Here is a 15,435-nt window from a genome sequence, read left to right on the forward strand (position 1 = left end):
GGCACCAGGAACACATGCCGCCCCAGTCCTCCTGGTTGGCGGGGGTCTGTGGGCAGAAGGCCCCTGCCTGGACAGGGCGACACAGGCCTTTCTCCAGGGGCTTGGCCAGTCTGGCTGGCCAAAGCCCGAATGTCCTGGTGAGGTGGAGAGGGGATGACATCCTGGGTAGCCAGCAGGGATTGGAGTCTAAGATCTGGGCTAAGGGGTGGGGGGCAGTTCACAGCCTGGCGGGGCATTACTTAATGCCAGGGGCTGCCAGGAGGGGTGGGAGGGACACTGGCTCTCTGACCAGGGCCTCTAGCATGATGCCTGAGAAGGGGGGCAATTAGGTTGAGGTGCAGGATGTGAGTCAGGGTACCTGGGGCCGCCCAGGGGAGGGTGGGGCTGCCCAGGGCTGAGATGAGGCAGCCTGAACTTGGGGGATGCAGAGCTGGGAGGGGCAGCCCGACCAGCTTCCCAGGTGTGACCTGCAGCAGCCTGAGTCCCTCCTCCTCTCAGCCAGGGCTTCACAGGACACGGCGTGGGGTGGACATCCTGGCCTCTCCAGCTGGCAGAGGAGCAGCGAGCCCCTCCCCACCGGTCTCAGGGCCTGGGGCCTCATGGCTGTCCCACTTTGCTAGGTGGCCCCATTGGTGGTCAGGAAGGGGAAGGCAAGAAGAAGAAGAGGGAGCAGAGGCTCAGGAGGACCAGTCAGCAGGGGCCCTGGGCCTCATGGGGAGAGGGGGCAACCCCGTGTGGCACTGACATCTCTTCTTGAGGCCTACTCAGGGCTCTAAGCTGGGTACTGCATCAGGTTAGGAGACAACAGGGGCAGCACACATGAGGTGCGCATGGCACCTGGTGGGCTCTGCATGGTGGCTGGGGGCTGATGTGATTCTGCAGGCCCCCTCTACAGAGAGCTGGTCAGAAAACTGGCCACTCCTCCTTGCCATGGGGTCCCAGGCTTGGCTCCAGCCCCCTCTTGGTGATGAGGCTCCTCTTTGCAAAGGCCAGTCCGCTGGGGAGTGGGACCCTGGTGGCCACCCCCAGGAAGGTGGAGTAGGGCAGGCCCCACTGCCTGAGAGCTGAGTGACTTCCAGGATCCAGACCCCTTCTCAGCCTGCCCAGCACCAGGCACCTCGCCCCCCATCTTGGGGCACAGACTCCTGGTGTCCTCCAGCCACTGGCTGCAGCCGGCATTCCCAGGCAGACCCCTGTCTTGGGGGCAAATGCCCCAAAGGCTCCAGGTTACCCACGGGCTCAGGGATGGCTCCCACGGGGTGTTTCCAGTTCCCCGGAGAGTCGAGTAAGGTCCCGGAGCGCACGGCCCTGAGGCTTGGCCGGGGGGGCTCGGGAGACAGGGCGTCCCCAGCCGGCCGCCCACCGGCAGCCCGGCGCTGTCACGTTCCAGCCGCCTGACTCAGGCCGCGTAGGGCGGGGAGCCGGGAGGCGGTGCCGGCGCCCGCCTCGGCCCCGGAGGCGGCACCAGGAAGCGCCCGCCCCGGCCGGAGCCGCCATGTAACCGGCGCCGCCCGGAGCCCGAGCCGCGCGGGCCCCAGCGACCCGCCCGCCATGGGGGACGAAGACGAGGATGAGAGCTGCGCCGTGGAGCTGCGGATCACTGAAGGTGGGTGTGGGGCCTGACTGCGGCTGCCCCGGGCGGGCCGGGACGGGTCATGAACCGGCTGGGTTCATTCACCCCCTGTGCCCACAGCCAACCTGACCGGGCACGAGGAGAAGGTGAGCGTGGAGAACTTCGAGCTGCTCAAGGTGCTGGGCACGGGAGGTGAGGACCCCCATCCACCGGGCAGGCGTCCCAGGCGCGGTGCCCCTGACCTCCTGCCTGCTCACTCCTGGGCCTGGGCCAGGCCACTGAGCAGGCCCCCCACCCTTTCCCGGCACAGCCTGCCTTGCCTGCCCCGCCCTGCCTTGCCAGGGTTTGCATGCCCACTTCCAGGGCACTCCACGTTGACATCACTCCTCCCTCCACGGTCCTGTGCGTGCATGCCCCCCTGGATTTGCCAACACCTTGGGGAGGGGGACTTGCACCCCTCTCAAGTTATTTGCATAGCTCCTCCCTTTCTTTCAATATGGGATCCCCTCCCACATTTTGCAAACGCCCCAGCGCTGGTTTGCCCATCTCTTCCCCAGCCAGGTGCACACCTCTGCCTCCCTTCCTTGCACTGGCATCTTTTCACATCCATCTGATCTCTCGCAGATTTGCACATGCCCCGCCCCCACGCCTCGAAGCAGGCCCCCTGGAGTTGCATGCTCTCCAGCCTGGTTTGCACATCCTTTCCCTGGTTTTGCTGGGCACCCTCCCGGGGTGTGCACACCCTTTCCTTAGAAGGCTCTGCCAGCTTTTTGCACACCTGCCTTTGCCCCGGCTCCTTCGCCTAATTTGCACACCCTCCTGGGTTGGCATCGCCCCCACCCCCCAAGCCTGCACCAATCTCCCGCTCACAGCCTACCCTCCACCCACTCGCTGCTCCCACAGCCTACGGCAAGGTGTTCCTGGTGCGGAAGGCGGGCGGGCACGACGCGGGGAAGCTGTACGCCATGAAGGTGCTGCGCAAGGCGGCGCTGGTGCAGCGCGCCAAGACGCAGGAGCACACGCGCACCGAGCGCTCCGTGCTGGAGCTGGTGCGCCAGGCGCCCTTCCTGGTCACGCTGCACTACGCTTTCCAGACGGATGCCAAGCTGCACCTCATCCTGGGTGAGCGCACGCCACATCCTAACGGGGGTGGTGTGGCTGGGGGCAGGCGAGGCCACCTGATGGGGCTGCTTCCTAACTTCCACTGCACCTCCCAGACTATGTGAGCGGCGGAGAGATGTTCACCCACCTCTACCAGCGCCAGTACTTCAAGGAGGCTGAGGTGCGCGTGTATGGGGGTGAGATCGTGCTGGCCCTGGAACACCTGCACAAGGTGGGTGAAGACCTGGTCACAGGCTGTTGCCATGGGAACTGGGTCTGGGCCTTCGAAGGAATCTGCAGGCAGGGCAGCCTCAGGCTTCCCCCTGGGCTTCCTGGGGGGCCAGTGGTGAGCTGGGTGGGAACTGGAGCTACTTCCCCAGGACCCCTTACAAGAAGCCTCATCGCTGCCTGCTGGGGTCCCCTCCCCTGGCACCTCCTTGAAGGGGCTTTCCTTTTTCAGGGAACTCAGGGCTGCATTCACAGAACTTCCTCAAATGGAAACCTCATGGCCTGGCTCCAAAGGCCCCCTTGAAATGGGGCTCTTCACGCAGACTTTCCTCTCTCTGGGACCTTGGGGCCTGTCCCACGGGGCCCTCCTTCTTTGCTTTATATCTTTTTTTTTTTTTTTTTTTGAGACGGAGTCTCGCTCTGTCACCCAGGCTGGAGTGCAGTGGCGTGATCTCGGCTCACTGCAAGCTCCGCCTCCTGGGTTCAGGCCATTCTCCTGCCTCAGCCTCCCAAGTAGCTGGGACTACAGGCGCCCGCCACCACGCCTGGTTTATTTTTTCTATTTTTAGTAGAGACGGGGTTTCACCATGTTAGCCAGGATGGTCTTGATCTCCTGACCTCGTGATCCACTCGCCTCGGCCTCCCAAAGTGCTGGGATTACAGGCGTGAGCCACCGCGCCCGGCCTGCTTTATATCTTAAATGGCCTTTTTTATTCAGTGGCTCTGCCCTGAAGAACCCCCTCTACAGGCAGATGACCTTCTCTGGGGGGGGGGGTCTCCTTATCCTGAGCAGGGCCAGGAGCTGCAGGAGCTGGGGAGGGTTTGGGAGAGGAGGCCTCAGCACCTCTCTTGCTCCTACCAGCTCGGCATCATTTACCGAGACCTGAAACTGGAGAATGTGCTGCTGGACTCCGAGGGCCACATTGTCCTCACGGACTTCGGGCTGAGCAAGGAGTTCCTGACGGAGGAGGTGAGTGGAGGTTGTCTCTGCCTGCAGTGTCCCATTTGATCCTCCTTCCTGCCTCTTCCTGCTCTGGGCCTGCATTCTGGGGCTGCAGAAGTGAATAGCTCCAAGAAGTTTCCACAGCTCAACTCTCCAACCTCACAAGTTGAGCAAGTCTTACTCTGGGCCTTGTGGGGCGCTGGAGCACAGGAGAGGCTTGGCCATCTAAACAGGACCTCTTGCCCTCCCAGAAAGAGCGGACCTTCTCCTTCTGTGGCACCATTGAGTACATGGCCCCGGAAATCATCCGTAGCAAGGCGGGGCATGGCAAGGTGGGTTGGCAGGGAAGTGGGGCTGGGGGAGGTGGAAAGAGGGGGTGTGAGGCAGGCGAGACGCAGGCTCTCACCCTGGCTCCACCCACAGGCTGTGGACTGGTGGAGCCTGGGCATCTTGCTCTTCGAGCTGCTGACGGGGGCCTCGCCCTTCACCCTGGAGGGTGAGAGGAACACGCAGGCTGAGGTGTCTCGGTGAGTAGAACTGGACGTGGAGGGTGGCCAGGGGGCTGCAGGGCCTGCCTGGGCAGCGCTGTGGGGGGGGGGGGGCTTGCTGCCCCTGACGCCCCCCCAATCCTCCCAGACGGATCCTGAAGTGCTCCCCTCCCTTCCCCCCTCGGATCGGGCCTGTGGCGCAGGACCTGCTGCAGCGGCTGCTTTGCAAGGATCCCAAGAAGCGATTGGGCGCGGGGCCCCAGGGGGCACAGGAAGTCCGGAACCACCCTTTCTTCCAGGTGAGGCTCCTGACTCAGGGCCCCACACCCCCTGGTGCATACCCAGGTGGGGCTGCTGTTCCAGGTTGAGGTTGTGCCTGGCCAGTTTCACTTTATTTGGAAATCCCCCCAGAGAAAGAAAGCAAGTGTGTGTAAGCTAGGTTTCTCTTCACATCCATCCCCACTGAAACTTGGCAGATGCATTCCTGAAAGAAAGGACTCTAGGTTCATTGGCTGTTGGGACTGTCAGGGATTTGAGAATGGATTGGTTGGTCCTTTCATTGGACAGACCCAGAGAAGGCAGGTGACCTGCCCCAGATGGCACAGTAAATGGTGCCGAGCTGGGAACAGACCTTGGCTCTAGATAGATCTCCTGCTGGCCCAGATCAGTACTAAAACCCACACTTATGGCTTTTAGCACCCACCCAGGCATTTTGTTCTTTATCCCTGTCCCTGTGCAGTCTGTGTGCCTGTCATTCAGAAGGACAGTTGGTCAGCACACATGGGTGTTTGCTCACTTGTTAGGAGCACACACGTTAGAGTACAGTGCAGAGTGAATCTGGCCATGTGAGAATGCTCTGACTCAGGGGCTGGGCCTGGCCAGCGTCATCGCCCAGCAGGACTTTGTAACAGTGAATACCTACTGTGTGTCGGCCCTTTATAGACATGAACACATTTCACCCTCACAACTACCTGATTCTTATTTTTTAGATGGAGTTTCACTTTGTCTCCGGGGCTGGAGTACAGTGGTGCGATCTCAGCTCACTGCAACCTCTAGTTCACGAGTTCAAGCGATCCTGCTGCCTCAGCCTCCCAAGTAGTTGGGATTACAGGCACATGCCACCACGAGTGGCTAATTTTTATATTTTTAGTAGAGACGGGGTTTCACCATTTTGGCCAGGCTGGTCTCGAACTCCTGACCTCAAGTGATCCACCTGCCTCAGCCTCCCAAAGTGCTGGGATTACAGGCGTGAGCCACAGCGCCCTGCTGTGGGGACAAGGGGCAACCACCTTGATTCTTGTCCCCATCTTTACAGATGAGGAAGCTGAGGCTCCAAACAATTAAGTACTTTGTCCAGGAAGTGATGGAGCTCAGATTCAACCCAAGGCTGGGTGGCTTGAATGCCTGTCCTTAATGGTCTTCTGCTTAAGTGTAGGCATCAGATTTGCCGCTCGCCTGACATCTAAACAAAAGCACCCATTTCTGGGCACTTATTGTGGGCCAGGTACTGTGTTACTCATACTTCAAGTGCCGTCTCTTTGAATCTTCCAAGCCCTGGGAGGGCCTGCCTGAGATGATTTCTTAGATAGGAATCTATGTCTTTGAGGTGAAGATGTCCCTTTGCACAGGGTGGGGAGTTGGGGGCGGGGAAAGCATCTGAGCAGTGTTGGTTTCTTTCAGTGAATTCCTCAAGCCCACCCTTCGCCTATGCTGGGTGCTGCGCCAGATGCTGGAGTGGGTTGACCAGTAATACAGGAGAGGCCCCAAGGTCTTCAAGGCCTGATGTGTGGCAGGGGTCTTTCCCTCCTTCTGTCTTTTCTTTTTCTTTTTTCTTTTTTGGAGACAGAGTCTCACTCTATCGCCGAGAGTGCAGTGGCATGATCTTGGCTTACTGCAACCTCTGCCTCCCTGGTTCAAGTGATTCTCCTGCCTCAGCCTCCCGAGTAGCTGGGATTACAGGTGCGCACCATCGTGGCCAGCTAATTTTTGTATTTTTAGTAGAGTTAGGGATTCACCACGTTGGCCAGGTTGGTTTCAAACTCCTGGCCTCATGATCCGCCCACCTTGGTCTCCCAAAGTGCTGGGATTACAGACGTGAGCCACCGCACCTGACCTCCTTCTGCCTTTTCTTGGACAGCTTCTTTGGTGATAGCAGTGCTTAGGTCCTTGGTGGTAGAACTGGGGCCTTCCAACTTGAGTCAGTCACCTTGGCTACAGTGACAAAAAGTCCAACTCAAAATGGTGATATCTGTTGGAATCAAGTTTGGTGCTAGCAACAGAGATCAGAATGAACAGAGTGACCTAAGAGGTTTGCTTATAAGTAAACCTTTTATTATACTTACTTATAAATAAGTGGCTTACTTATTTTTCTTCTCACATAAAAGAAGCCCAGATTAGCAGACCAGGGCTGCCGTGGTGTCTTCACGGTGCCACATTGTCTTTGGGAATCCAAACTCTTCTTCTTTTTTTAAAAAAATTTTTTTTTTTTTTTTTTTAATTCTTAGCAAGTAGCTTCTATCCCTGGGGTTGCTTCATGGTCCAACATGGTTGCTGGAGCTCTTGCCATCTAAGCTGTCTCCCAGGTAGGGAGCAGGAGGAAGGAGAAGGGGCAAAACGGGCACTTGCCAACTAGCAACCTCCCTCTTGAGGATCTTTCCCTGGAATCCTACGTAATAATTTTTGCTGATAAGTTTTGGTCACCCCTAACTGCAAGCAAGTTTGTAAAATATTCTTTTAACTGTGTATATTGGTTCCTGGAATAAAACTGGGGCTATGGTACTAAGGAAGATAGGGAGAATGGATATTGAGCAGGCAATCCACAGGTTCTGCCACATTAGCTTAAACATAAAAGGGCATGTTTTGGCTCCCATAAGTGAAAAGGCCAAGGGAAAGTTATCTGACTTAAGCACGTCCAGGTGCTGAAACTATGTCCCTTGGTTCTGCTTTTCTGCATGGGGACTTCATCTAACCCTGACAGGGTCCCCAGCAGTTCCAGACCACATCCTTTTAGATTTAAGTCCAGTAGGAGAAAGAGATTTGTTTGTTTTTTCACACCAACTCTTTTTTTTTTTTTGAAACGGGGTTTTCACTCTTGTCACCCAGGCTGGAGTGCAGTGGCGCTATCTTGGCTCACTGCAGCCTTTGCTTCCTGAGTTCAAGCGATTCTCCTGCCTCAGCCTCCCAAGTAGCTGGGATTACAGGTGTGCACCACCATGCCCAGCTAATTTTTTTTTTGTATTTTTAGTAGAGATGGGGTTTCACCGTGTTAACCAGGCTGGTCTTGAACTCCTGACCTCAGGTGATCCAGCCTCCTCGGCCTCCCAAAATCCTGGGATTATAGGCATGAGACACCACGGCCAACCTTTTCACACCAATTCTATTAAAAGTTCCAGAACTGACTAAGTGTGGTGGAATGGTGGTTCTCTAAGGGGAACAGGGATTGTATTACCAGAGGGAGAGAGAAGCCAGGGAGGGAGGAGGAATAGCTGCCCACCCCAAATGCCAGATGGGCCCTTGCCTCATGGAGGAACTGCCCAGTGAGTTTCTCGTTCCTGACCTTTGACACCTAATCTCTGATTCCCTTCCCTCAGGGCCTAGATTGGGCTGCTCTGGCTGCCAGGAAGATTCCAGCCCCATTCCGGCCCCAAATCCGCTCAGAGCTGGATGTGGGCAACTTTGCAGAGGAATTCACTCGGCTGGAGCCTGTCTACTCACCCCCTGGCAGCCCCCCACCTGGGGACCCCCGCATCTTTCAGGTGAGGATAAACTCATGGAACTCAGATGCAGGAGAGATGAGATGTCGCTGTCTGCCTCAGCCCTGGCTGACCCGAGGACACTGCCTAGGCCTTGTGTCCTGATTGGGACTCAACGTCTCCCCTAGATGTCTCCACGTAAAGGGGACCTAGGGTTGTCGGTCACAGAGACCACCGGGGCAGGATGTGTGTTTGATAGTTCATGATTTATCTTTAAACCTTCTGTTAATTTCCCTTCTATTCCATCATCTCTTTATTGTTATGTAAAAATATTATTTAAATTTATTCACTTGCAGCTGGGTGAGGTGGCTCACACCTGTAATCCCAGCACTTTGGGAGGCTGACGTGGGCAGATCACCTCAGGTCAGGAGTTCAAGACCAGCCTGGCCAACATGGTGAAACCCCATCTCTACTAAAAATACAAAAATTAGCTGGATGTGGTGGTGGGTGCATGTAATCCCAGCTACTCCGGAGGCTGAGGTGGGAGAATCGCTTGAACCTGGGAGGTGGAGGTTGCAGTGAGCTGAGATCACACCATTGCATTCCAGGCTGGATGGCAGAGTAAAACTCTGTCTCAAAAAAAAAAAAAACAAAGAAAAAAGAGATCTTCACCTGCTTATGTGGACACCTAGGAGGAGACACATGTTGATATTGTGGCTTTGCACGCCCTTGGCATACCATGGTACACTCCTGGAGGGACGGGTCCCCTCCACTGATTTTTTATTTTTTATTTTTTTGAGATGGAGTCTCAGTCTGTCGCCAGTCTAGAGTGCAGTGGCTCGATCTTGGCTCACTGCAATCTCCGCCTCCTGGCTTCAAACGATTCTCCTGCCTCAGCCTCCTGAGTAGTTGGGACTACAGGCATGTGCCACCACGCCCAGCTAATTTTTGTATTTTTAGTAGAGACAGGGTTTCACCATGTTGGCCTGGATGGTCTTGATCTTTTGACCTTGTGGTCCGCCCGCCTCAGCCTCCCAAAGTGCTGGGATTAGAGGCGTGAACCACCACACCCAGCTCCCTCCACTGAATTTTAGAAGCTTACACCTTTTGGACAAGTCCAAACTCCCTTTGCTTGGCATTGAGGCCCTTCATGATGTGGTCCTTGCTTAGAACCTTAGCCTCAGTTCTCATCATTTTCCTACTTGATGCTCTGGAGGCCATGATCGAACTGCTCAGAGGTTCCAGAATACACCTCTGTGCCTTTGCACGTGCTATTCCTGCTACCTGGAGTACATTCCTTACAGTAGTCTACCTGGCAAGCTTCTCATCTCTTTTAGGCCTCCTTGTCTGCTCACCTGGCCCAGGGGGTCAGTTACCCTTTCTCTGTGCTGCAGTCCTCTGTGGACAGCACCTCCTTCTGTGCAGTTTATCATGTTGCCATAATGATCATATCATTATCACTAAATAAACCAGTATGGTTTGTTTAATAGACAGACCAAGTATGGCTGGATAAATCCCTTCTCTGAAGCTCTTAGAATTGACAACTCTGTGCTTGAATGTCCACATTCCATTCCATTGTCTCACAGCCCTCATGAGAAAGTTCTTTCTCGTGAATTGGTAGGTACTTTCATTCATTCATTTAATGATTCAAAAATGTGTAGTGAGTGCCTAAAATATTCCATGTACGGATCTGGGTACTACATTTTTAGGAGAAAATGACACATAGTTTATTTTTAAAATTATTTTTAAAATTAATTAATTAATTAATTTTTTTAGAGACAGGATCTTGTTCTGTCACCCAGGCTGGAGTGCAGTTGGGCAACCATGGCTCACTGCAATCTTGAACTCCTGGACTTGAGTGATCCTCCCACCTCAGCCTGCCCAATAGCTAGGACTATAGGCAAGTGCCACCACACCCAGATAATTATTATTATCATTTTTTTTGAGATGGAGTTTCACTCTTGTTGCCCAGGCTAGAGTGCAATGGCATGATATTGGCTCACCGCAACCTCTGCCTCCCGGGTTCAAGCGATTCTACGTGCCTCAGCCTCCTGAGTGGCTGGGATTACAGGCATGTGCCACCACGCCTGGCTAATTTTTGTATTATTAGTAGAGATGGGGTTTCTCCATGTTGGTCAGGCTGGTCTCAAACTCCTGACCTCAGGTGATCTACCTGCCTCAGCCTCCCAAAGTGCTGGGATTACAGGCATGAGCCACCGTGCCTGGCCGCAACACACAATTAAAATGACCCTTGAAAGCTCCTCAAATTGCCAGGACATGGATCTTTAGGAAAAGCAAATAATTAACTCTGGTTTCTTTTTGCATTTCTTCAGTATTTCTTCCCCTTGCAGAAGAAGCCAAAGTCTGGCTTGAAAGGGAGGAATAAAGGTTTTTTTCCTCAGCGGATAGAGTTGGATTGTCATAGGCTAAGCGTAAATTCAGGCCACACTTTGAATACATTCAGTGATCCTTTCAGGGCCTTCAGCCCTTGGCACCTGGGGAGGAATAGGTGGTCACTCTGATGAGAAAGTTGGGGTCACAGGCTAGTGGGGACAGACATGACTCCAAGTGATTATAAAACCAGGTGGAATAAAATGTGTCCATACATCCTGTGTGTACCAGGATGCAATTGGAACACCCGCCACTGCCCCCTTGTCCAGGGTCTTGCCTCTGCCTGGTTCCCCACCAGAGTCTCCTCACCTGCACCCCCAACCCCCATGCCCATCCCTCCGACTCCCACCCTGCAGGGATACTCCTTTGTGGCACCCTCCATCCTCTTCGACCACAACAATGCGGTGATGACCGATGTGCTGGAAGCGCCTGGTGCTGGAGACCCGCCAGGTCGGGCAGCGGTGGCCAGGAGCGCTATGATGCAGGTGGGCTGGGCTGGGCTAGGGGGAAATTGGTTTTAGGAGAGGCCTAGGCCCGGGGGACTCTAGGCCTAGATCCAACTGGTGCCTGCAACGTGAGCTCGGTGAGGTCCCAAGCCTCTACGACATGGGGCGTGGCGGGGCCGCGGGGCTTCCAGGTGGGACCTCTGACACGCCTCCTTCGCCTTCGCCTCCAGGACTCGCCCTTCTTCCAGCAGTACGAGCTGGACCTGCGGGAGCCTGCTCTGGGCCAGGGCAGCTTCTCTGTGTGTCGCCGCTGCCGCCAGCGCCAGAGCGGCCAGGAGTTCGCAGTCAAGATCCTCAGTCGCAGGTGGGAGGGCCCAGGAGTGGGTAGGGGTGGGGTGGCAGAGCGCCGTCCCGGGGGCGGGGCCGAAGCACGGAGACCGTAACTCCTGCTGCGTCCCCCAGGCTGGAGGCGAACACGCAGCGCGAAGTGGCTGCCCTGCGCCTGTGCCAGTCACATCCCAACGTGGTGAATCTGCACGAGGTGCATCACGACCAGGTGATGGCTTCCGGCTGGGGGAGGGCGGAGAAAAAAGGGGCAGGCGGCGGGGCTTGGGGGCACTATGGGCGGGATCTAGGGGCAAATTGGGAGGGGTCTAGCGTTTGATTCGGGGCCCGAAGGGACCAGGGAGGCGCAGGAAGTGGAATTTGAGGGGAGTAGGGCCTAAGGACAGGAAGGCGGAGCTGAGGATGGACAGGAAAAGGGACTTTGGCTGGGCGCGATGGCTCACGCCTGTGATCCCAGCACTTTGGGAGGCGGAGGTGGGCTGATCACTTGAGGTCAGGAGTTCAAGACCAGCCTGGGAACACCGCGAAAACTACAAAAATTAGCCGGACGCGGTGGCATGCGCCTGTAATCCCAGCTACTTGGGAGGCTGAGGCACGAGAATCGCTTGAACCCAGGAGGCAGAGGTTACAGTGAGCCGAGATCATGCCACTGCACTCCAGCCTGGGCGACAAAGCGAGACTGGCTCCAAAAAAAAAAAAAAAAAAAGAAAGAAAAAGGATTTTGAGGAGGGGGTGCTTGAACTTGGGCAGGGCCCGAGGGCTGGGGACCGGGCCTGGGTGGTGGGAGAGGGCCCGCCGCCGTGGGCAGGTGGGCAGGCAGGTGGTGACCGTGGCCCGCCACTCCGCCCGCAGCTGCACACGTACCTGGTTCTGGAGCTACTGCGGGGTGGGGAGCTGCTGGAGCACATCCGCAAGAAGCGGCACTTCAGTGAGTCGGAAGCGAGCCAGATCCTGCGCAGCCTCGTGTCGGCCGTGAGCTTCATGCACGAGGAGGCGGGCGTGGTGCACCGCGACCTCAAGCCAGAGGTGGGCGAGCGGCCTCGGCGGCGGGGCGGGGCTGTGGCGTCCGGGGCTGCCTCTGACCACCACCCCGCCGCCCTCGCAGAACATCCTGTACGCTGACGATACGCCCGGGGCCCCGGTGAAGATCATCGACTTCGGGTTCGCGCGGCTGCGGCCGCAGAGTCCCGGGGTGCCCATGCAGACGCCCTGCTTCACGCTGCAGTACGCTGCCCCGGAGCTGCTGGCGCAGCAGGGCTACGACGAGTCCTGCGACCTTTGGAGCCTGGGTGTCATTCTGGTATGGGACGCGGTCCTCGAGGCGGGGTCAGGGTCGCTCTGGCGTCTTCCTGATGTGGAGCAGCACGAGGGAGGGAATAGCGGTCATCTTGGTGGGGGCGGCTGGGTTTTGTCTGAGGCTGGGATCGGGGTGATTCAAATACAGAGGCGGGGCCGGGCGCGGTGGCTCAAGCCTGTAATCCCAGCACTTTGGGAGGCCGAGACGGGCGGATCACGAGGTCAGGAGATCGAGACCATCCTGGCTAACACGGTGAAACCCCGTCTCTACTAAAAAATACAAAAAAAAAACACTAGCCGGGCGAGGTGGCGGGCGCCTGTAGTCCCAGCTACTCGGGAGGCTGAGGCAGGAGAATGGCGTAAACCTGGGAGGCGGAACTTGCAGTGAGCTGAGATCCGGCCACTACACTTCAGCCCGGGCGACAGAGCGAGACTATCTCAAAAAAAAAAAAAAAAAAAAAAAAAAAAATACAGAGGCAGGATCGCTCTGGTGCTAGAGTCGGAGCATCCGGCTATTGGGGGTTAGAAGTCAGGGTTCACCACGCGTGGGTCTCAGGAGTGCTCCTAGTGGGGAGGGTGAGTGGTTCTGTGGGAGCTGAGGGGTCAGCCTCGGCCCCGCAGCCTGGACCGGTCTCACCTTCCCTTCACCCCTCCTAGTACATGATGCTGTCGGGGCAGGTCCCCTTCCAGGGGGCCTCCGGCCAGGGCGGGCAGAGCCAGGCGGCCGAGATCATGTGCAAAATCCGCGAAGGGCGCTTCTCCCTTGACGGGGAGGCCTGGCAGGGCGTATCCGAGGAAGCCAAGGAGCTGGTCCGAGGTGCGGAGCTGGAGGTCACAGACCATGGTTGGGGAGGGGGACGCTGGACAGAGATGGTCACTGGGTCATGTGTCCTGGTTGGAGATGGGTAGGGGAGGAGAGTGGAGCTCTTACCATCTCTTTGGGGCTCAGCCTCTACACCAGGCTCCTCCCACACTTCCTTGCCCCGCCTCCAGGGCTCCTGACTGTGGACCCCACCAAGCGGCTGAAGCTCGAGGGACTGCGGGACAGCTCGTGGCTGCAAGACGGCAGCGCGCGCTCCTCACCCCCGCTCCGGACGCCCGACGTGCTCGAGTCCTCTGGGCCCGCAGTGCGCTCGGGTCTCAACGCCACCTTCATGGTAAGGGGCGGGGTCCGTTGAAGGGGTGGGCAGAGCCTCGAGAGGTGGGGTCTGGGAAGGCGGGGCCATCGGAGCCCAGAAAGGGGAGGTGCGGCCGGGCGCAGTGGCTCACCCCTGTAATCCCAGCGCTTTGGGAGGCCGAGGCGGGCGGATCAGGAGGTCAGGAGTTCGAGACCCGCTTGAACAACATGATGAAACCCCGTCTCTACTAAAAATACAAAAATTAGCTGGGCGTGGTGGCGCGCGCCTGTAATCCCAGCTACTCAGAGGCTGAGTCAGGAGAATCTCTTGAACCCAGGAGGCGGAGGTTGCAGTGAGCTGAGATTGCACAACTGCACTCCAGCCTGGGCGACAGAGCGAGACTCCGTCAAAAAAAAAAAAAAAAAAAAAAAGGGGAGGTGAACCGATTCTGGCCTCTGGTCGGTCTGGAGGCCAAGGCCCTGTCGGCCTAGGCCTTGACTTAGGCGGCTGGAGGCAGGGTCTGGGAATGGGGGTCAAAGTCAGATCTGGAAGCCGGGGTCAGGGGGGTGGGGGCACCTGATCACCCTTTCCTTTCTGCCAGGCGTTCAACCGGGGCAAGCGGGAGGGCTTCTTCCTGAAGAGCGTGGAGAACGCACCCCTGGCCAAGCGGCGGAAGCAGAAGCTGCGGAGCGCCACCGCCTCCCGCCGGGGCTCCCCCGCACCAGCCGCCCCGGGTCGAGCCCCCACCGCCGCCAAGGGGGCCTCCCGCCGAGCCAATGGCCCCCTGCCCCCCTCCTAATCCCCGCCACTGTGACCCCCTTCCCTCATAGGGGCTGTGACCTGGGAGCCCGGCTCACTCCTGGAGGCCTCTGCCAGCAGCCGACCTGATCCCTAAGGGACTGTCCTTCCCTCTCCTACCCACCCCACTCCCAGACAGAGCAGAAGTATTTTTATAAGCAGAGAATTTTTTATGTCTTACCAGATAGAAATGCAGGGAAGGGGGGGCCTGCTGGGGAGTGGGGTTTGGGGGGCCCTATCCCACAACACTGCCTCTTCTGGGCAGAAGGCCCCTCCAGGGGGACTGCTCCAACAGGAAAGGGCCCCTCCCCCACTTCTAAGCACTGAGTTAGGAGTGCTAACTCCTAAACTGGGACCCCCTCCCCTGTTCTCCCCTGAGGCCCCGTTCCTGGGAGGGTCACCCCTCAACTGTCACTTTATGGACTGTGCAATTACGTCCACCAAAGACCTGTGTTGGGGGGACTGAAGGAGGGGCCCTGGGGACCCCCTGAAGCATTTCTGCCTCATTTTATGTCACCTGCTTCTCCCCTGTTGGGGCTAAGGAAGGAGATAGGTGGCCCCTAAAAGAGGAGGCCCTCTTCTCACCCACCCCCTCCCCTTTGGCACAGCTACTCCTGGCTGGGGGTGGGGCCTTGGGGGTCTGGGCTGGGCATCCATGGTCACTGCCTCAGCCCATCTAGGCTGTGCCTTTGACTTTAAAATAAAAGTCCACCCAGTGCTGTGTGTGGCATCTGTGTGTTCTCGTTTGTGTTGTGGGTGTCTAGAGCAGAGATTCTGGGCAGACAGGCTGCTAGCCCATGGAGTTTGGGACCTCAGTGGGGAGGGACAGGCAGACTCTTCTTTGCTCCTTGACTTTTGCTATGAGCAGGAGGGCGCAACTCTCATTCTGGGTGTATGTCTGGACAGCTCTGCTGGGTATCATTTAGGATTCTCTTGGTCGTAAATACAGCTGCTGCTTGACTTAGGGTGGAATTACATCCCGATAAACCCAACTTAAATAGAAAATGCTGAAAGCC

General features: G+C 57.1%; 1 protein-coding gene across 2 annotated transcripts; it reads left to right on the forward strand.

Moving 5' to 3' along the window:
- Positions 1–281: 281 nt before the first annotated feature.
- RPS6KA4 (ribosomal protein S6 kinase A4) lies at positions 282–15,149 on the forward strand. 2 transcript variants are annotated; one of them, XM_003909604.5, is made up of 17 exons: positions 282–1,606; positions 1,694–1,765; positions 2,477–2,695; positions 2,791–2,906; positions 3,765–3,872; positions 4,097–4,177; positions 4,269–4,372; positions 4,482–4,632; positions 7,924–8,088; positions 10,773–10,901; positions 11,093–11,226; positions 11,325–11,418; positions 12,060–12,233; positions 12,313–12,507; positions 13,161–13,320; positions 13,497–13,660; positions 14,223–15,149. In XM_003909604.5, the coding sequence occupies exons 1-17, from the start codon at positions 1,552–1,554 to the stop codon at positions 14,418–14,420; spliced, it is 2,319 nt and encodes a 772-aa protein (XP_003909653.1). In that variant the 5' UTR covers positions 282–1,551; the 3' UTR covers positions 14,421–15,149. The 2 variants fall into 2 exon arrangements, with proteins under 2 accessions (XP_003909653.1, XP_003909655.1); XM_003909606.3 differs by having other exon boundaries at positions 1,478–1,606; positions 1,694–1,719; positions 14,223–15,140.
- The last annotated feature ends 286 nt before the right edge of the window (positions 15,150–15,435 follow it).

Source organism: Papio anubis, chromosome 12, assembly GCF_008728515.1.
Source record: "Papio anubis isolate 15944 chromosome 12, Panubis1.0, whole genome shotgun sequence".
In the NCBI taxonomy this organism is placed as follows: Eukaryota; Metazoa; Chordata; class Mammalia; order Primates; family Cercopithecidae; genus Papio; species Papio anubis.